Raw genomic sequence first — 21416 nt, forward strand, 5'->3', positions numbered from 1 at the left:
GGTCGCCAAACTTGCTCCTGAGGGCTGCTGTCTGGCAAATTTTATCCATAACACTAATCAAACAGCACTTACAAGCTAATCAAGGTCTTACTAGGTATACTTGAAACTTTTAGGCTGTTGAGGTAAGTTGGAGCTAAACTCTGCAGGGACTCTGGCCCCCTAGGACTAAGATTCGTGACCCCTGCTCTAGACAGTCAGCCTTGGGAACCCAACATTGTTTATGATTTGTTCTTTCAGAACCAAGACACGAGCCTTGCTCTATTAAGGATGCTCAACCCAGATGGCCTCCTGTAACAATTTAAGGTTTGTCAAAGATATTTATATTTGCTTTCAACACAAGGATACAAGAACTTGCGTCTTATTTACCCTGATCTTAAAGTGTTAATTTACTCAAAAATGAAAATTCAGCTATTAATTACTGATCCTCATGTCATTCCCATCCCCTGAGACTTTCATTCATCTTCAGAACTCAAATTTAATTAGTGTTCATTTTAAATGAAAGCTCTCTGACTCTCTCTAGACAGCAATAGTCACAAGACATTAAAGTACAGAAAAGGAACCAAAAGCTTTTTATGTGACTTCAGGGGTTGAACTGTAATCTATCTAATGGCAATCCATTGTATTGCTCAGTAAACACACACCCTGATGATGAAAAGATGACAAAGTGGTTTTTACAGTTTTTTTGCTCCACAAAAGTGCTCTTGGAGCTTCGTATGATTCCAGTTGAACCACTGAAGTCATATGTAAATTTGGACAATGTTTTTGGATCCTTTTCTGAACTTTGGAGCTCTTAGATTCCATATAAAATATCTTCATTTGTGTTCTGAAGATCGGAAGTGTATACTGGAGATGATCAACGAAACTCTTAAAACAGCACATGTAATTTTTTCAATAACTTAACTAAATAAATTCTGTGGCTTTCAGATCTCTCCAGATCTTGTCTGAAATCGCAAGCTTGATTTCAATTCCACTCATCAACCACAAGGGGAGCCTCAGCAGAAAGTCACAGAAGCTGCATCTGAAATTGCCTACAACTCGGGTAGGTCCTACTTTTGAATCTGAATTTACTACACAGCTGTTAAGAAAAAAAAAAGTACGTTCTATACAGTGTGAATGGGAGTTGTGTGAATGAAGCTCGGACGTACTACATCCGCCATTTGTCATCATCACGCGAGCTTCCCGTGTAGCTTGCATTGCTTCATTTCTATTCATGAATGCTCTGGTGTAACATCATGGAATAGTGTAGCGTCCATCTTATGTGCACTTTAGAATCTAACCGGAAGTAGTAGGTCATCCGGGTACTTCTTGCATACTGTTTTTGAATACTATGAATTCTGACATACTGCTCTGCTTGCATACTGTTTTTAGTATGTGATTTCAGATGTAGCCAGAGTGTCCCTTTAATACCACAACTGTTACTGGTCTTAATATTTAGGCGTATGTCAGGAGACAGAATAAAACAAATCTAACAGTGCATCTGTACTTTATTTTTAGAATTAAATGGCGTACAGACAATTATCAACAATTTTGGAATACAAAATCATTTTAAAAGTTATTACAAAAGATTTATTGCAAATTGACACCAGGTTTATGCACAAAAAGAGAGAGAAAATAAATTTGTGATAAGCCACACCAGGCCGTAACTTCTCAGAAGTGATTGAACAAGTGGTGCAGTCTTCCAAACCATCCAAACCAAACTACTCTACTGCTACGGATGATGGGTGAACCTTTTAGATATGTGTCCAGGAAGAGACCCTGTCATGGACGAAGTATCAGAATGCATGGAATGGGGAGTAAATGGACTTTACGGAATAATACTGAAAAGCAAATTGTGAAGAGTAAGAAGCCATGAAAAGGGTTGTACATTTAGAATGAGAGCAGTTATGATGCCTGTCCCTCCAGCTCTGACGCAGGGGTGTCTGGCTCTTCATCATTGTAGATGTTCTCAGCCTAGACCAGAGTTTGGGAAAATCAGTTTAAAGTTCTGGTACCAATTCCACTGAAAAAAATAATGAAAAAGAAAATCCCCAGATTTACTGTACTTACCATCTGCCATACTTGCATAATGTTGTCCTCTGACACGGAACAGATTACCCAGGGTTCATTTGGGTTCCAGGAGAAATCAGAAATCTTAGCCGTGTGCCCACCATGAATGAACTGACAAAAAGTTTAAAAGGTTATTATCAAAGCCTTAAAGTAGGTGTATCAACTTGACATTTGCAAGACCTACATAATAAATGTCTATCAATTTAACTACCTATTCATCCATCCATTTAATGTTGGACAACTGTTTTCCTATCTTTTATAGTGTAGTAGTCTGAACTGTAATGTTCTTACAGTATTTTTATATAAACGCAGAGTTTGCATGCATAAGAAAATTTTATAACAAATAGACAAAAACTTATAAAACTTACACTTGTAGATTATCAATAGAAATGACACTCTTGTCTAATATGTGTTTTTGCTGTAGTATTGAAATTGTCATTAAGAATCATGTAGTTATGGTTACATCTGTTCAAATAAATATTTTTCAACAAATCCTTTTTGACTGACCAGCAGCTCAGGAGGCCCATCCTCTGCGTCCTCTGCAGACTGCTCTTCTCCAATTTTACTAGAACACATGCAAATATGTTATTAATATCTGTTGATCCAAACACAGATAACATCAATGAAATATTCACAATACAAAAAGGGATGTGCATTAAGAAAGAAAAAAGAAAAATGAAAAATAAGACATAAAAGAAAGAAAATTTTAAAAGAACAAAGAAAAGAACATTAAAAGAACAATAAGAAAGAAACAATACAAAAGAAAAAATAAAAATAATAACAAAAATAAAAATAAGAACAATAAGAAAAAAAGAACAAGTAATAAAGAAAAAGAAAATAAGAAAGAACAGTAAGAAAAGAGAACAATAAGAAAGAAAAAGAACAAAAAGACAAGTTAACGAAAAAAAGAAGAAAATAAGAGAACATTAAAAAGAACAATAAGAAAAAAGAACAATAAGACAGACAGAAAGAACAAGAAAAGGATAAAAGTACAATTAGAAAGAAAGAAAAAACAAAAAGAGAAAGAAAGAAACAATAGACAGAAAAAAGAAAGAAACAATAGAAAGAAAAAATAATAAAACAATAGGAAAAAATAAAGAACAATAAGAAAGAAAGAAAGAGAGAAAGAAAGAGAAACAATAGAAAGAAAGAACAATCATAACAATAAGAAAAATAAAGAACAAGAACGAAAAACAACAAAAGAACAATAAGTACAGAAAAATAAGAAAATGAGAAAAGTAAGAAAAGAGAACAAGAAAAAAGAAAGAAAGAACAAAAAGAAAGAAAGAAAGGGGAAATAAAATAGAACAAAAAAGAACAAGAAAAAAGAACAAGACAGACAGAAAGAAAAAAGAACAATAAGAAAAAAGAACAATACAGACAGAAAGAAAGAACAAGAAAAAAGAACAATACAGACAGAAAGAAAGAACAAGAAAAAAGAACAAGACACAGAAAGAAAGAACAAGAAAAAGAAAAAAGAACAATTAGAAAAAAAGAAAAAACAAAAGGACAAAACAAGACAAGAACAAAGAAAAAGAACATTAAAAGAAGGAAAGAAAAGAAACACTAAAAAGAAAGAACAAAAATAACAGTAAGAAAAATAAACAATAAGAACAAAAAACAACAAAAAAGAACAATAAGAAAAAATAAGAAAATAAGAAAAAACAGGAAGAAAAGAGAACAATAAGAAAATGAGAAAGAAAGAATAATGAGCCAGAAAGAAAAAATAAAATAAAATAGAACAATAAAAAACAATAAGAAAAAAGAACAAGACAGACAGAAAGAAAGAACAATAAGAAAAAGGAAGAAGAAGAATTAGAAAGAAAAAACAAAAAGAACAATAAGACAAGAAAGAAAGAAATTTTTGCAAGAACAAAGAAAAAGAACATCAAAAGAACAATAAGACAAGAAAGAAAGAAAGAAAGAAAGAAAGAAAGAAAGAAAGAAAGAGTAAAATAAGAAAGAACATTAAAAACAAACAATAAGAAAAAAGAACTGGGAAAGTATAGTACCTCAGGTCCCAAACATTGAGGCGTCTGTCAGTGCCACTGGAGGCCAGGATGGTCTCGTTATGAGGAGACCACTGGACCTGTCAAAGTATCAACATTTCTCCATTATTCTATTACATTATATTGAATCGTGACTCCATATTGTTACATTGTAACAGAATCTCGTGTATTACTTACCTGGAAGATTTCATCCTTATGGGACTCAAATGAGTGAAGCTTCAGCTTCAGGTTACGCAGATCCCACAATGCAACAGTCTACAGCCAGAAACAAACAGATTACACTGTTACATTTCTATGAATGTTTCTGCTGTTTAGGCTTTTATGGCCAGAAATTAATGTAAACAGCTCACAATGAACACTTATAATTCACTAAAACCTTTTCTAATTTTAATAATTAGTTTGGGATCAAGTGGTATTTGTAAGGAATTAGATGCAAGCAAAGTACAGCTGTTTATAAATCATACAGCGCCATCTGCTGTTAGAAACTAAGTTTAGAATCTATTCAACAGAGACTAAAACTGCGTTTTGATAATCTCAGAATCAATATCTGGAATGATTTTGCGCCACAGCTCTAATGCAAATCCCAAAAAGTACAAACCTTGTCCGCTGAGCCAGTGGCCAAAATGAATTCACTGTAGGGGTTGAAGGACAGACAGTTGACTTCGGCTGTGTGAGCATCCACAGAGTGACTGGGCTTTGAGGTGTTATTGGATCGTGTGTCCCAGCTGTGAACGACAAACATTTCAGCATGTAATCCATCAGTTACATTCATACTGTATTTTGTGCTCAAATCCCTTTTTTCCCCTCAGATAGTTTTTTTTTTGTAAAGCTGTTTACTTACATTGTTGTTTTAAATGTTGTCAATATTGGTCATATTTATAATGTGAACTGATTATGATCTTAAATGGCAAAAGAACAACTACACACAGTGTAAACTTTTTAATTATGTAAAAATTGTGTATACTGTATGTATGATGTGAATAAAGCAAGTCATCAGGTCATGTCATATGTTTAATATGATTATTATTGACATTTTTGCTGACATCAGTGGGTATTTTACAAATAATCTGTACTTTAGCATTTTAAATACTAATTTGTCTTTTTTTTGTTTATTGTAATAGGACAGCAATTGAATGGAATTGGGAAAGATCCCCAAGCCAGGATTTAAACTTGGAACACATGAAGCGCGGTTGTGCTACATGTCAGAGCACTGCCAATGTGTATTTCAATGTCCGAAACCTAAAATAAATGTTATGTGATTGAAAACACTGAAAAATTGTGACCGTCACTGTGTAAGTCTTTCTTGCTCTGATTTAGAGCAGAAACAGATTGAATTTAGCTTCTGATTATGAATTGCTAAATGCTCTAAATGACACCAGTGTGACTGTGCTCCAGAAACCAGCCTAGAGTGAGAAATATCTTGTGAAATTCTAAAATTATTTCATAAAGTGTTTTAGTGTTAAAACTAGCTCATAAATATGTGAAATGTTAGGAGTAGTACAGAGAACTAAGGCCAAACCACAAACATTTCTAAAATGGATCTTGTCTGTAATCTGCCTTGGAAAGAAAGTTATATTTAATAACATTTTATTAAAGTGATATTAAAGTTATTGGCTTAAACGTGAAGGTATTTTCATGTGGTCAGAAATATGTTTTCAAACCTATTTTTACCTTTCTTTATAAAAGAAAAAACAGGCAAAATACTTAAAAAAATAGATTTAAACAAATATATATTTTCTAGAAATACAAATTTGGCCATTTTATATCTTTTTTCATATTTAATTATTTAAAAACATTCATTCATTCATTCATTTTCTTTTCGGCGTAGTCCCTTTGTTAATCAGGGGTCGCCACAGCGGAATGAACCACTAACTTATCCAGTATATGCTTTCCACAGCGGATACCCTTCCAGCTGCAACCCATCATTGGGATACATCCATACACACTCATTCACACACATACACTACGGCCAATTTAGCACCCAATTCACCTATATTTGGATTTTGGACTTGTGGGGGAAACCAGAGCACCCGGAGAAAACCTACGTGAACATGGGGAGTCAGGGGCGTGGCAACCGGGGGGACATGTTCCCCTCACTTTTAGAGACAGACCATTTAGAAAAAGGTGATTAATAATTATATGAATGTATGATCTCATACAGCCATCCCCCCACTTTTAAAATGTCCGCTATGCCCCTGCGGGGAGTACATGCAAACTCCACACAGAAATGCCAACTGATCTAGCCAAGGCTCGAATCAGCGATATTTAAAGACATATGTTTGCTTAATTATTTTCTAAGAAAATACATTAATTTGTAACATTAGAAGAAAATCTTTATGTAATGTCTAAAACTTTAAAAGCAAGGAACTATTAAGAAGGCAATTCTTTACTTTTTAAAATGTGGCATTTTTCAACAACATGCTCTACAGCAGAGCTATTCAATTAGTGGCCCGCGGGCCAAACCCGGCCCCTGAGGCAATTTGTTCCGGCCCTCCAAATATTGTGACCAAGACATCAAAAATAAATTTAGTTCAGTCGAAAAACTGTCGCTATAGTTATGAAGTGACATGCGTCTGTTCAATACAGCACAAGCTGCAGTTGAAGGCTGTGCAGAGTGTGAGTCACCATAAAGCGAGTGGCATGAGCAGCCGAAAACATTTGGATATGTTTGTAGAAAAGGCCTTTTGTACAATGCAGTGCTATCGTTAATAGGGATGCAACGATTAGCCGATTTCACTATTAACTGTGCTTTAATTTGTCACAGTTAATTAATCACAAAGTCCTGAAACCGCATTTCTGTTGCAAGGAATGAAACGAAACTGCTGCAATTAAACAAAGTTATGCCAAGTTGCCAACTGCGCGCTAGATTAAAATTCCAAGCTTGTACACCAAGGCTAATACGCACGTACACCGGATCAACTATAGCAGCGGCCGTTCCCATATACATATTTTCCGTTTGCAAGTTTGTTATTTCTAATGTAAAAATATATGACAATATGTGCGCACAAGCGGAGCAACGCACGCTTGTGGCTTTCTGGGCGCACGCAGTAGAAAACATCTCACGGTGAGAGTTGTGCGTGCCTTTCAGTGCAATGTAAATAAAAGATATGTTAAAAGAATTATTATTAAAATGACTATGTATGCATGTATCCATTTGAACGCAAATGGTAACAACAGTTAATCTAAATAGCTACTTGCCTAATATAAAACTTGAATTTATATTAGACGTGATAACTGTGAAACCATGATTATTCTTCAAAACTATATAATCGTACAACCAAAATCTATTATTATTGCATCCCTAATTGTTATACAGTTCATAACATATGAATGTGTCTGAATGTAAAAGAAACAACTTAAGCAAAACACTGCTTTTGTTGTGCTCTGAAATACAACATTTGAATGTTTGAAAAAAAAAAACAAAAAAAAAAACAAACGTCTATTGTAAATTGCACTGATATTATGTAGTTTCAAAATACAATATATTAACATTTGAATGTAGAAAAAGCCAGCATGGGTGTCTTAAAGAGCAAAAATACAGCATATGGGCTCTTATATGCTGTTGTGTCATCACTCATGTTGCAAGTCATATCTCTTCGGCCCTTCGTTTGAGATGCTTTTCAGAAACCGTGACAAACTAATTGAATAGCCCTGCTCTACAGACTCCTCCCCCATCAGCCAATCATTGTGTTCATAGTTAGTAATAATGCTGACATCATCCATAGCAAAAAAGGGTGTACTCACACTAGGCTATCTGAACCATGCTTAGGCATGTTTGACCCCCATTTCCCAGTTTGTTTGACAAGTGTGAGTGCTCTGAATTGGGCCCTGGCGTGGTTCAGTTGGCTGGCCCTGGCCCTTTTGAAAGAGGTGGTCTGAAGCGTGGTTTGGTTGGGCTTTGTTGTGGTACGCTTGTATTGCGAGTGCAAAGTGCGAAACTGAAGATGCGATGTTACTTTTAAGGGAGTGTTTCATATGGATTTAATAATTATTCTTACTTTTCAATTAACGCAAACTGTCATAGTTTATTAAAGATACAAACCCCACGCTGCTCGTCAGTTGTCACCTTCACCAAACCTCCCAATACATACAGCACGATGACTTTCATGAACATTTATGAGCATCAAAAATGATGGATCTGTTCAGCAAAAGATTTGACTGTGGCACTGCATCACAAACGACCTAAAATGATACAAATCAATACAACTAAAGCAATATCTGGAGTAAACAGAGTGAGAGCACTTCTGTTAAACTTAACAGTTGCATCATCGATGACGTAAGCATGCTCAGGCTCGAAAGGCAAAAAATGCAATGCGAGTGAGGGCTGAGGGGAGGAGAGGGGGGGGGGCAATTATCCCTGGGCACGGTTCAATCTAGTGTGAGTCCACCCTAAGCCAACGCTGCCCTCATTCATAGCTTAAGACTTTTCTCTTTTACTTAATATGAGTTGGTCTCAACAGCTTCATGAACAGACTTTAAGAGAAAACTCCTTGCTAAAAACTTTTACTGCCATTTAGGATATAAGAAAAATGTTTTTTAATGCAGGCCTTGACCTGTATTGGATTTAATACCAGATATGAAAGTGCCATAAACTGAAATGTAAAAGATCATATTCCATACAGATTGTGCTGTTTACAATGTCATGAAAAATGTCACATTTAGGCTAATGAAAACAGATTTGGGCCACATTTCCCTGCAGCGTAAACATAGCCATCTTCTGTCTTGTTATTTTAAGAGGAATTCTATAGTTTTACTATTTCCACCGTAATATTTTGCTTACATCATGAGTTTCTGGTCATCAGCCACAGAGCCAAACAGAGACTCATGTAGAAGGTGCCAGGACACGTCCTCCACCACAGCTGTGTGCCCCGTGAAGATGGTCTTGGCATCGACTATCTTCCCCTCCTTTGGTGCACCACTGATGTCCCACAGACAGATCGTCTAAAGATGAACAACAACATATGATCGGTCAACAAATAAATTTAAAATACATGAGCTTTCTTTACTTTCAGTTTGTTTATTGCCACATTAGCAACTCATGGCTATTTCATGGCAAGATCCATATAAATAAAAAAGATTTAATAATTAAATATAATAAACATAATTAATATAAATAACTTTATATCTCGATGCAGAATAAATAAATACAATTTTACAAAAAATACATGAGGTTTTTTTAAAATGTCAGATTTCTCACATGGTCGTCAGATGCACTGAGCAGGTTTCCACTGAGGTTGGGGTTCCAGGACAAACCATAGCCTTCTTTCTGATGTCCCCGCAGCCTCAGGTCTGGACTACAGTCTCCACTGGGGTCTGAAAAATGGAAACTCAGACTAAATATTTGCATCCGTAAAGGTTCTGAACTGAACTTTAACAGTGACGTTCATACTAAACTGAACTGAAGCGGTTTCAAGTTAATAATTTGAAATATTATGGCTTTTACTCTCTTTTCTTCATTTATTGTTATGCACAATTTACACTGTTAAAAATGCTATAGAAATAAAGTGAATTGAATTATTCAAAGCAAGTTCCTACATACACAATTTAATATAAGGATGTAAGACCTCAGTGAGGAATAATAAAGGGGTGTTGATTTATTTGAAACACTCAGGTTTTATTAAAGCACACGCAAGATGTGCCTTAATTTCAGATTACCATGCTAATTCCTACACATAATATTAGGCTGTGTAGCAGTGGCTTAAGCCATTGATATGTAAGGTAATATCTCAGTTATTACAATGAGAGAGACTGACTGATTAAGTGCATTAGAGTAGTTTTGTAATTTGTATTTTAAGTTCTTCGGGAACTAGCTCTGTTCTGAAAAATGTCATGTAGTTTTTCAGCTGAAAACAACTATTTATCTGATAAAGTGTTGACATGCTTCAGTGCATGTGTATATGTTCATGTTTTTGTGAGTGTGTTTGTACTGTTTCTGTGTTTGTATAATGAAAAAAGATAGGGAAAAAGACAATGTATCCTTAAAGCAGATAATGACTAAGTGTATTAAAATTATTATAACTTATAATCATTTTATTAGATCTTGGGTTCTTTTGCTGTTATAGACTGCAGAAACATATAAAATATGTGAAATCATTTCGCAAAATGACACAGAACTATAATGCAACCTAACTGGTACTACCTTCATCGTGTGCCCTACTCTGAAAATAATTGTATACCTTAGAATGGAAAAATTTTAATTGTCATCATTTACTCAGCCTTTACCCCTTAGTTTTTTTTGTTCAGTTGAACACAAAAAGATATTTTGAAGAATGTTGTAACCCTATGGAAAACTATTAAAATGAATGGTTTCATGTTTCCAACATTCTTCAAAAAATACATTATTTTGTGCTCAACAGAACAAAAAACTCAAACTAGTATGAAACAAGTAAAGAGTGAGTAAATGATGACAGAATTTTAATTTTTGGGTGAATTAGTCTTTTAACTACAAAATAAAGGCTGAGAGAGGACTCAAGTTGCCTCACGCCATAGTAAAACTAGATCTCTAACTCTCACATGGTCGCCCACTGAAGCCAAGGAGGGCTGTGTCCGGAAAGAACCTGGATGGGAGACCAGATGGGAAAGCTAGGTTGCTGCCAGAAGTGGTGTTAGTGAGACCAGCAGGTGGCGCTCAACCTGCAGTCTGTGTCGGTCCTGATGCCCCAGTATACTCATGGGGACTTCATATTGCACAGTACAGTCTTTCAGGTGTGACATTAAACTGAGGTCCTGACACTCTGTGGTCGTTAAATGTCCTTCGAAGAAGCGTAAGGGGTTTTCCCAGCATCCTGGCCAAATTTTCCCACTGACCTACTAACTATCCCCATATCATAATTGGCTTCATCAGGTGCAATATGGCTGTCGTTGCGTCATCCAGGTGGATGCTGCACACTGGTGGTGGATGAAGAGAGTCCTCCCAATGTGTAAAGCACTTTGAGTGTCTAGAAAAGCGCTATATAAATGTAAGGAATTACTATTATTATTATTAAAACCTTATAATTATTAATATTATTATTAATCACAGTATTATCATCAACCACATTATTATTATTATTAACCACCTATAATCCTGCCCTTTCAGGTGCCCAGGCAGATGTTTGTAATAGAGCAAAATAAAAAAATAAAAATTTTTGAACATTAAACGTGCGTTTATACTACATTCAACACTATTATGTTTGCATAAGAACAGTAGCTGTCAAGGGACTAATAAAAATGTGAAACAATTTGCTTAGATGAGTGATCGTTTGGTCTGTGCTTTTTTTTTTTTTTAAAGTTTTAAAATGTTCATGGAATGTTTTTTCCAACCTTTTTTTGGACTGGGACTGGAATTTTTACTTTATAAATCAAATACAGAATAGAAAATGAGGCTTTTGTCAGCGCAAAAGCCTAATGGTTAGCGCGCTGACATATGGTGCAATAGCACTTCAGGGTGTCCCGAGTTCTAATCCTGGCTCGTGGACATTTCCCATCCCTACCCCACCTCTCTCTCCCACTTCGCTTCCTGTCTGAAACACTGTCCTATCCGCTTAATAAAGGCAAAAAGGCCAAAACTAAATCTTTAAAAAAAAAAATAATAATAAAAAATAAATAAATTAAAAAGAAAATGAGGTTTTATTATGCACATACACATACATATCGTATATATTAGAGGTCTTTAGATCATCTGAAAGGCACTGACCTGGTTTGGATGGGTGTTTGGTGTAGTCAAACACCAGCACGTCAGAGGTGGGGGTCTTGGTGGCGATGATGCAGGGGTTTTGTGGCATGTATCTGGCTCTGTTCACTTCTCCTTCATGGTTGATCTTAATCTCAATCTCAATTTTTCCACTAACTGATCCAAACCCTCCAAATTCTGAAATAAATTGTAAATAAAAACACAAGCACATCTGTCACATTTACAAGATGAGTAAATGACAAAAGAATTGTAATATTTCATATGACTATATAACACTAGTATATGGTTATATACATTTAACACAGATATAAACAAAAAATGGCTGTCAAAAACACATGTAAGATCATTGTGGAATGATTCACTCTTGATTAAATAAATGTGGATTTCCTCTCAACATCCTGACCATACCTGCTGAAGAAACACAAAGACAAAATTGATGTTAGTATAATGACTTCAACACAACAACACTAAATTAGCATCTATTCATGCTCTGATCAGCTCTTACCTCCTTTCTCACTGTCGTAGTGGGAAGCGTCAAACTGAGCGTCATCATTGGGGATCTGAACACTGGCGATGACCAGATGGTTTTGCTCGTCTGAAGTGTGTGTGCCCAACACCAGCCGGTGAACCACATAGTCCTTCCCCTCAGGCCTGTATAAAAACAGACAGTCATACTTAGGGTCTCGATCAACTGTTGTGTTTCAAAAGGTACATGAGTTAGCCAGCGGATTACCTGTTGACATCAGGAAGCCACTGCACTGTTAAACTTGGCCACTCGAGCGCGTGTGTCATGACTAGGTCGTACAGGAACGGTGTGTTTTTCTTCCAGATCTTGTACTCCTCATTTATTACTCTCTCCTCCACAGCGTCATCGTACACTGTAATGGAAGCAAAAAGAATAAATTCAATAATTAAAAATCAATAAAATTATTTATAAAGCACTTTTCCAAACAAATGAATGCAGTTAAAAGTGCTTTATACTGGGAAAGCCAAATTTCAAAAGACTCCTGACTTCTCCATGACTTTGACTGACTAAAAAGCTGAACGCTAAACGAAGCATGTGGTGTTAATAGTAAAGTTTAGAATTATTTTAATTGCTGCAGATTTCCTGCAGAATTTGGCCAGACGGGAGGACATTTTCCACTGTTTTATATAAAATAACATTATATTGGCATCCAATGTGTGATACCTCGAGCTGTCATAGACACACAATGGCACTGCGCTTCTCCATAGGTGTGATTTACATACATCATGCAACATTTAGACCACAATAATCAATATATCGGCTTATCGCACAACACATGAACATGACCTCAATCATATTTTGGAGATGCAATTTAAATCGCTCATACATAAAAAAACAACTCTAACCACATTTTAGCTTATTGCGCAACCTCTCCATGTCTATTGGAGGTGTCAGTAGGGTTAAAAAACACTATAGTATCTAGGGCTGCACAATATATCATTTTAGCATCGATCAGTAAACGATAATGTGCACATCCACAATACTCACACACATCGCAATACTCACAAGATATGTAATGTTGAGTATGAATTATAGTTGACCAGGAGCTACAGATTTGCATTTAAACACTGTATTTATATGGAATTTATAGAATTAAAAAAAAAAAGTACAAAAATTTGTAATATCATTTTACTCACTTCACTGGCAGATAACTTATCTTAAATGTCTTAAATGTCACTTATTTCTTCTGATGGTGAAAACTAAACAATATTTTTACTTGGTCTAAGTTTTTTGTTTGATATTTGGACTAGAAACAAGACAAAACAAATGAAAGCTTCTTTTGCATTGTGATTATTCAATTTCTGCACCTGAATACTCTTTGACTCTTGTAAATCTACTGTTTGTAAAACTGTATTCATATCACAATATTTGTTGCAGAAAAATAAAATATTGCAATATCAGATTTTTCCAATATCGTGCAGCCCTAATAGTATTTACTATAAATTACTCTAGTATATTTTCATGTGAGTGCCTGACAACTGAAAATTCATCTGGTAGCAGATATCGCAGCCTCGGTTACTTTTTAATTTGCACTTTTTTGTTAACAATTATTATTATTTATTTGTTTGTTTGTTTGTTTAGAATATACATTTTCACATTCTGATTTCAATGCCTAATTATAAAATTTTTAAAATGACTATAATTTAATTAAAAATTCTTAAGAATAAAATATAATGTGTTCTTTAGTAGAGTGTACTTGCATTATGATGCTATTAAATCGTCATTCTGGCATTATACAATGAGTGGCATAAAATGGTCTTAAAATGACAGTAATATCATTTATCGCAATATATTTTGGTGCAATATATCGTACAATAAAATGTAGATATCATGACAGGCCTAGAAACATTATTGCAACGCACATGCAGCCAGAGCAAAACGACACAAGAAATGCCACAAACATTGCCACATATTTTTGTCTATTTTTGTCCACAAAATCTAGGAGAGACAGGTTGAGCACTGAGCTGACAAAAAGTATCACAGACGACTACATTTGATTGCCAGTTAGTAAGTGGGAAATGAATAAAATGGCAGTGAAAAATAGGCAAAACACTTGAAACCATAGGTTAAAACATATGGTACAGAACATTTTTGATAAATGGTTATAAAAATGTAAAAAGAAATCCTTTTCATGACTTAAATTAAAATTTTTATTATTCATAATAGGGCTGCACAAAATATTGTTTCTGCATCAATGTCGCAATGTGCACATCTGCATTAGTCGCATCGCAGGATGCTGTTTTGCTCGTCGCAAGATGCAAAGTTTTGAGTTTGAGTTATAGTTGCCCAGGAACTACAGAATGCATGCGATTTACAGAGTCACTGCATAGTTTAACCATAACAGAGTGACGGTTTATCACTTGCATGTGTTTTTAAGGCCTGTGACTGAACATTTTCAAGAGTTTAAAACGTTTGTGCAAAAAAAAAAATTGGTGTAAAAAAAAATTAATTGTATTTAATTATTTATACAGAATTTATTAAAAAATTTTTTTTTTGGTTTTCTTACCTAAATTTTTGTCATATTTCTGGTCCAAATATCAACATCTCTATGCAAAAAACAGATTATTTATTCAGCATATTGGCAGATAATTTAGCAAACTGTTCATTTTGACAATGAGAAAACAAAACAATATTTTTACTTTTATCTAAGAATTTTTCTATATTTGGACTGGAAACGAAACAAGCTAAGTAAGAAAATCATATTTTGCATTGTCATTATTCAATTTATTTACTTGAATACTGTTAGACTCCCCAGAAAACTGTCAAATAGAGCTATTCAAACCATTACATGAAACTATTCATATCGCAAAAATAAAAGAAATATTAAGTTTATGAAGAAAAATAAAATATTGCAATATCGGATTTTTACAATATCGTGGAGCCTTAATTCATGTCATATTAAAATTTATTTCAATGTCTGGAATAGATCTTTTAAAATTCCATAACATGAACCTGTGGGAACACCGATTATTACAAAAAAAGAACAATACAGAATACAAAATCAAACAAACACCAATCACACATTAAAGATATACCAATTAAAAATTAAGAACATATCATGCGAAAAAAAAAAAACGAAAGTTCAAAGGAAGATATAGGAAGTTTTTAATTTAGATTTTTAAAACTACTACTACTACTATAAGCACATCTGGTGTCCTCTGAAAAGTTACTAGTAAAAGCAGCATTAGAAAATAAATAAATAAATAAAAAGCTAAAAGTTTCTACTATCTTCTAGAAGAAAATAATCTGAAGATCTGAGAGTTCTTCTATGTTCCTACACTATATTTTTGAAAGATAGGTTTAAGCAAATCCATGAAATGCATTATAAACTTATATACAACCTTAAAAAAGGGTTTCTGCAGGTTTCACCAAATTAAATTTTAGACTTTTTAAGACTATTATGAATTAAATTTTAGACTCATAAAGGGCTAAAGACTGAAGATTTTTATTTGCCCTATCAAAAAATTACTATAAATTAATATTTTACAATAATAAATGAATAAAAAAATAATATAAAAATGTAAATATTTTAGATATTTTTTTAAAAAGAAATATTTAAAATAGAGTAAAAACCATCAAGCTCTATTTGTATCCATACACTTCTTTCCAACATAAACTTTATTTAAAATAATAATAAATGAACAAATGTTTGAAAAAGCCTAATAATATAAAGGCACAACAATCTGTCCAGGTCAGTGTCCTCAGCAGTAAATACATGGTGAACTTGTTATAAACAAATATTATTTAAAATAAATAATTAAACTATTATGATAGAGTTAATAATTACCTTTAAATAAAAAGTTTTAAGTTTTATTGAGATGGATTGTTGGTGGTTGTATGGGTGTTAGCCAGATTGGGTAGCAATACATGAACATTAGAAAATTAAGACTTGTTTAAAACAGATTTAAGATCTACAACACAATAATTCAGCAAATGTAAAACTTTTTAAGGCCTAAAATTTGATTTTGGGGTTTAAGACCCCGCGGAAACCCCGTTTAAAACTCCACACATAAAGTTGACCAATGTAATGACTTAAATACAAACTTATCGTGATCTCTCTTTTTTTAGCTTATTTATTAATTTATTTTAGGCCAAATGTATGCAAATGATCACATTTCACAATTAACTGAGCTTATAAGTGCGTTGGGTAGTAAAAAGTTGATGTGCTTAAACATAAATCAGCAGAAACTGAAGAGAGTAAAGATGGGATTTCCTGAACTAGTAACGTTAGATACACAACAGCAGCATATGAATGATGGAGGGAAATCAGCGAACAACGGAGTTTCAGTCTGCTTTGAGAAGCCATTACTTGTATTCAAGCCAGTATAAAATAATAGTAATTTAATCACGATAGTTGCCGTAATATACACGAATAGCAAGTATTTGATAAAGAAAATTGTGACACTCATTCATTCTCATGACAGTATGTGGGTCACATCCATTAGCACTTTAGGCTAACGCTAGCAACTCTGGCAAAAGAATAAATACTGCACGTAATTCACTACGGAAAAAGTTTACCTTCTTTATCAGCCATTTTGGCGTGCTTTTCTGCGGGGTAGCCACTGAATGGACTAGGGGTATAGAGCCAAAAAGCAGAAAAAACAGGCTTTTACACTCAACACTCCGTCACTTGCAAAACCAGTTCGCGCATCCCACAAGCGCAAAACCAACGTGAGGTAGTGATGTCCGAATCACAAGCGAGTTGTTCATTTGAACCGATTCTTTTTTGTGGTTCAATATCAATACTAATATAATAATAATAATAATAATAATAATAATAATAATAATAATAATAATAACAAAATAATAATAATAATTAAAAAATATTAGTAGTAGTATTGTTGTTGTTGTTGTTGTCAGTATTATTATAAATGTTTTATTGTTGTTAATATAAATGTATTATTGTTTATTAAAATTATAATAAAGTAATAATAATTAAATCAGTAATAGTAGTAGTCGCAGAAGTAGAATAAGTAGTAACTTTATATCATAATAAATATGATAATTCTTTTATCATTGTTGTTGTTTTATAAGTAATAATAGTACAGTAGTATTAAAAGTAGTATCTAGTGGGGACAATAACGGTGAAACATAATAAACAACACCCACGATTTCATTGTTAAGTTGAGCATGTTCATTAAACGATCCTTCCAAATGAACCGACTCGGTAAAGTGAACTGACTTCCCACTTCTAAACTGAGCATGCGCGCTCACAAGCGGCAAGTGACGTCATCTTTGCGCGCGCATTGAATGATTGGTGCGAAATGTGTTGCGTTTGATAGCTTCTGCTGTTGTTGTTTATTAGCGATATGAGTTAAATAATGGTTTGAAATGACGGAGAATGATTGTTGCTCGATTCAGACAGAGACGCAGGACTCTGAGAACCGGTTGAATATGTGTGAAACTCCTGCTGTTGTGCTTAGGTGTTGTATCAGACATTTTACACTGTATCTGTGTTAAAATCAACCAGTATGTGTGTTTTAATGATTTAATATGTTTTTTTCACTATTTATTTACCAACTTCTTAGTCATAAACAACGACGAGCTACTCTTAAACGAGAAAGAAGGAAAAGAAAACGACAAGCGCTTGCCAAAATAAAAGCAGGTAATTTATTTACACACGATTTAATTAGTTTTTCTAGATTTTAATGTTTGTTATTACTAAATAGATGTTATATTACCACATATTAAAGTATTTTTAAGTCTACAGGTTAAATATTTTTAAATAACACAATAAATAAATTCAAATGCAGTCTTTTCTGCTCCTCATGACTGAATTTATTTAGTCTAACCTATATTAAAACAGTAATACTGTGAAATTAAATTTAAAATAACAGTTTTTATGAGGATAAAATAATCATGAGATTCAAAACTGATATTTCAACATCACTACTTTTCAGAGAACAGTTTGCAAAATGAGGAGCTTCAGTCTGAAAATGAAGATAACCTGAAGGTTGATGAGGAGAGGTAAGGATTTAAATTTTTTATTTAATTAGTTAATATCAATTGGACAAGATGGAAATATTTTGAAATTGATAATATATTTACAATGCAGTGAGCGGTTACACCAGGAATGGATGGAAAGAGAAAGGATTGCGCAGGAAGAATTCAAGTTAAAGAAGGAACGAGAGGATGCAGCACAACAGAGAAAGGAGGAAGAAGAGGTGAGCATGTGGTTCTAATGTTTAGTGTATGGTTTTAATTAGGATTGAAGACTGGAGATCGGTATCAGCCGACAATCACATTTCATGACTCAATTGGTGCTCTCCGATCTCATGAACCGATTGCAAGTGTTTGTTCAAGAGTTTACAAGCAGAGGAAGAGGTGATGAGGGTTTGTGAACAAGAGAACAGGGGTCCGTTCTTTGTAGGTGGATTACTCAATTAGCTGGATTTGTTTATTGATGATTTGACAATCCAGGATTGTTTCGTTTTTCAAAACTCATCCTAGAGTTGTTGTCATAGCAACAAGTCTGGTAGCTCAAACCTGCTCAGGACCAGGTTTATTTCATGTAAACAAGATAAGATCAGCTTATTTCAAGCAAAGGTGATACTGAAAGTGTGTACCGAATGCTAATATTTTCTCACAGTAGTAACCTATAGGTTATATACACTTGGGAAAATAGTTAAATATTACACATTTGTAATTTTTAATAATTAGTAATATTTAATATTAAATAATATTTGTTTATATACATATATATCCTAAAAAAAATATAAATAAAACTTATGCAATCTGCACTCCGAAATAAAAATACAAAATGGGTTGGTTCTCCCCAAGAGGATCAAAGAGAATATTTATTAAAATTGACTTTTTAGATACAAACGCATACTATTTTAAGGTATCGACCCAGCTTTACAACTTGTGTATGAAAATAGACATGCACAATATTCAACTGTTTTTTATTTGTTTGTTTTTTTAAGGGATAATTTATGTTTTGACAGCTAATATGACGGTGATTTGATGCTTTGCAGAAGTTGCAGACACCTTTACTGATATCAAAATGCTTTTTTGATGCAAAATTTATTTAAATTCGCCGATTAAGAAACTTAAATAGGCCTAGGCTACTATAATAAAGAATATCCACTCTGAAATTTAAAACTAAATAAAATCGCTAAATACTCTTGACACATGAAAGTGTAAAGCCTGCAGACCACAACACATGCCAAAAGTTATTGAGTGTCATATTTAACAAACCGTTTACTGGGAATTTTATGTAATTTTGCTTAAATGGATAATTAAATATTAATCAGATGATGTCATTATGCTGCTGTGCCGTCAGCCAATCATTGCATTGCTGGTCATGAGGAACGATAGATTTCACATTCACAACACACGCAGCGATCTCAGATCAGTTCATCCAGACATTTTAATTTGATTCGCGAACTTATTTGAAGAACCAAATAAGCCAAACATTATTTATCAAGATTAAAATATCCAGGATCTGCCAAATAATCTTAGATCATTTAAGCGAGGTATTAAGAACGGACCCCAGATTTAGAGAGGCTCGAAGCCTGATGTTCTAAGCCAGGGGTGCCCAAACTCAGTCCTGGAGGGTCTGTGTCCTGCAAAATTTAGTTCCAATCCCAATCGGGCTATCTAATCCAGCTCTTACTAGGCTTTCTAGAAACATCCTTGCAGGTGTGTTGAGGCAAGTTGGAGATAACTTCTTATGCATCAATTATGCTCTCCAACTGTTTTCTTCATTGAGACATGTTGAATTCTTCTTTCATCATTTGCAGTGTTTCTATATTGCATTGTAAATCAGTTCTTGCCAATTTTTTTCAAATCTGTTTTTATCTAACATTTTCTGTAAAACTCCTTCCGATCATGACATGTCCACACTAAATGGTTATAATAGACGTTTTAAGAGATTATATGCTGCTGGACTTCTGGACTTTACTATAACTTTTGTTAAGCTGCTTTGACACAATCTACATTGTAAAAGCACTATAGAAATAAACATGAATTTAATTAATTTATTCTCTGGGGTAAGGAGAAAAGTCCAATTAAGTATCATACTTGTAGGGAAAATTAACTTTTTTGCATTATAAAGCTTAAAGCATTAAAATTGGTATCAGCTGATCACCATGACAAGGTACTCTGTATCAGCTGCAAAAATCCAGATCGGAGCATCCCTAGTTTTAATGTGTAGCAAATATTAAATTGCTGAAATGTAACCCATCATATTTTTTAAATGAATTAATAAGTCTAATTTAAGATATACAGTGCTCACATATATGAGTACATGCCTCACAAATTTCTCCTTTTTAATTAATATTTCTATAGGAAGTATTACAATATTATATTTGTGCATATACATTAGATTAATCAGTACTAGAGCCAAATCTGGAGCTAATCTAACAAAATAACTTAAAATAATGGTCCAAAAATAAATAGTCCAAATTTATATGTTAGGGGCAAATATTAAATATATACATTTTTAAAAAGTAATATATAAATATTAAAAAATATATAAACTTTTGTTGAAATTAGATTTTTTGCAATGTTCTGTATGAATTTTAAATGCATTATCTTTCTATTTCTAAAGATGTTTGGTGACTAAAATATTATTTAAAAAAATATATATCTGGTTAATAAATCTGTTTTGTTCAAATGCACCAGTATATGTTTCCTATATTCACTGAGAAATGGATATAAAATATGAATTTTTAAAATGAAATTATACTGAGCGCTGTACATAATAATCCACTAATGCTTTTGTTCTGTAAAACTAGCGGAGGATCAGAGAGGAATGGGAGGAGCAGCAAAGAAAAGACAAAGAGGAGCGGGAGCACAAGGAGCAGGAGAAGAGAGAAAGAGAGGTGATCTCCGCACTGGGAGGATAAAGATGCTGAAGTCTACATATCCTCTATCAGAAATCAAACATAAAGACTTGTTGATCATGGTTTTACATGCACCCACATGCCATAAATCTGTTTATTATGAACATTGTGTGAGTTTATGCAAAATATTGTCTTCATTTCCTTAACTAAGATTCACAAAAATGCTATATATGAAGCAAGTGTCGACTCCCAATGAAGAACGTATCTTTTCATGTCATTTGTAGTAATGAGATTGCTTATTGATCCCACAGCAGAGAACATTTGCACTGCAAAATATTACAAAATGCTGTACAAATAATCTGGCAGATTGTCTTAAC

At 33.7% G+C, this 21416-nt stretch overlaps 2 protein-coding genes across 4 annotated transcripts in view; one reads left to right on the top strand and one right to left on the bottom strand.

Moving 5' to 3' along the window:
• Window positions 1-1466: 1466 nt before the first annotated feature.
• rbb4l (retinoblastoma binding protein 4, like) lies at window positions 1467-16918 on the bottom strand. 3 transcript variants are annotated; one of them, XM_056468615.1, is made up of 13 exons: window positions 16772-16918; window positions 12461-12605; window positions 12233-12378; window positions 11731-11907; window positions 9253-9368; window positions 8836-8996; window positions 4654-4780; window positions 4233-4310; window positions 4059-4135; window positions 2554-2611; window positions 2047-2157; window positions 1865-1950; window positions 1467-1755 (listed from the first exon to the last, which is right to left on the bottom strand). In XM_056468615.1, exons 1-12 carry the CDS (start codon window positions 16785-16787, stop codon window positions 1882-1884), a joined length of 1281 nt encoding a protein of 426 aa, XP_056324590.1. In that variant the 5' UTR covers window positions 16788-16918; the 3' UTR covers window positions 1467-1755; window positions 1865-1881. The 3 variants fall into 3 exon arrangements, with proteins under 3 accessions (XP_056324590.1, XP_056324591.1, XP_056324589.1); XM_056468616.1 differs by having other exon boundaries at window positions 1467-1950; window positions 11731-11904; XM_056468614.1 differs by having other exon boundaries at window positions 1467-1950.
• Window positions 16919-17490: 572 nt separating this feature from the next.
• zrsr2 (zinc finger (CCCH type), RNA-binding motif and serine/arginine rich 2) overlaps window positions 17491-21416 on the top strand; it is a 12104-nt gene continuing 8178 nt past the window's right edge. Inside the window, exons 1-5 of the mRNA XM_056468475.1 lie at window positions 17491-17676; window positions 17782-17858; window positions 18154-18220; window positions 18309-18417; window positions 20992-21078. Coding sequence (XP_056324450.1) covers window positions 17585-17676; window positions 17782-17858; window positions 18154-18220; window positions 18309-18417; window positions 20992-21078 — 432 coding nt within the window. The 5' untranslated portion in view covers window positions 17491-17584. The remainder of the gene's footprint in view (window positions 17677-17781; window positions 17859-18153; window positions 18221-18308; window positions 18418-20991; window positions 21079-21416) is intronic.

The sequence above is a fragment of the Danio aesculapii genome, chromosome 11 (assembly GCF_903798145.1).
Source record: "Danio aesculapii chromosome 11, fDanAes4.1, whole genome shotgun sequence".
Lineage (NCBI taxonomy): Eukaryota > Metazoa > Chordata > Actinopteri > Cypriniformes > Danionidae > Danio > Danio aesculapii.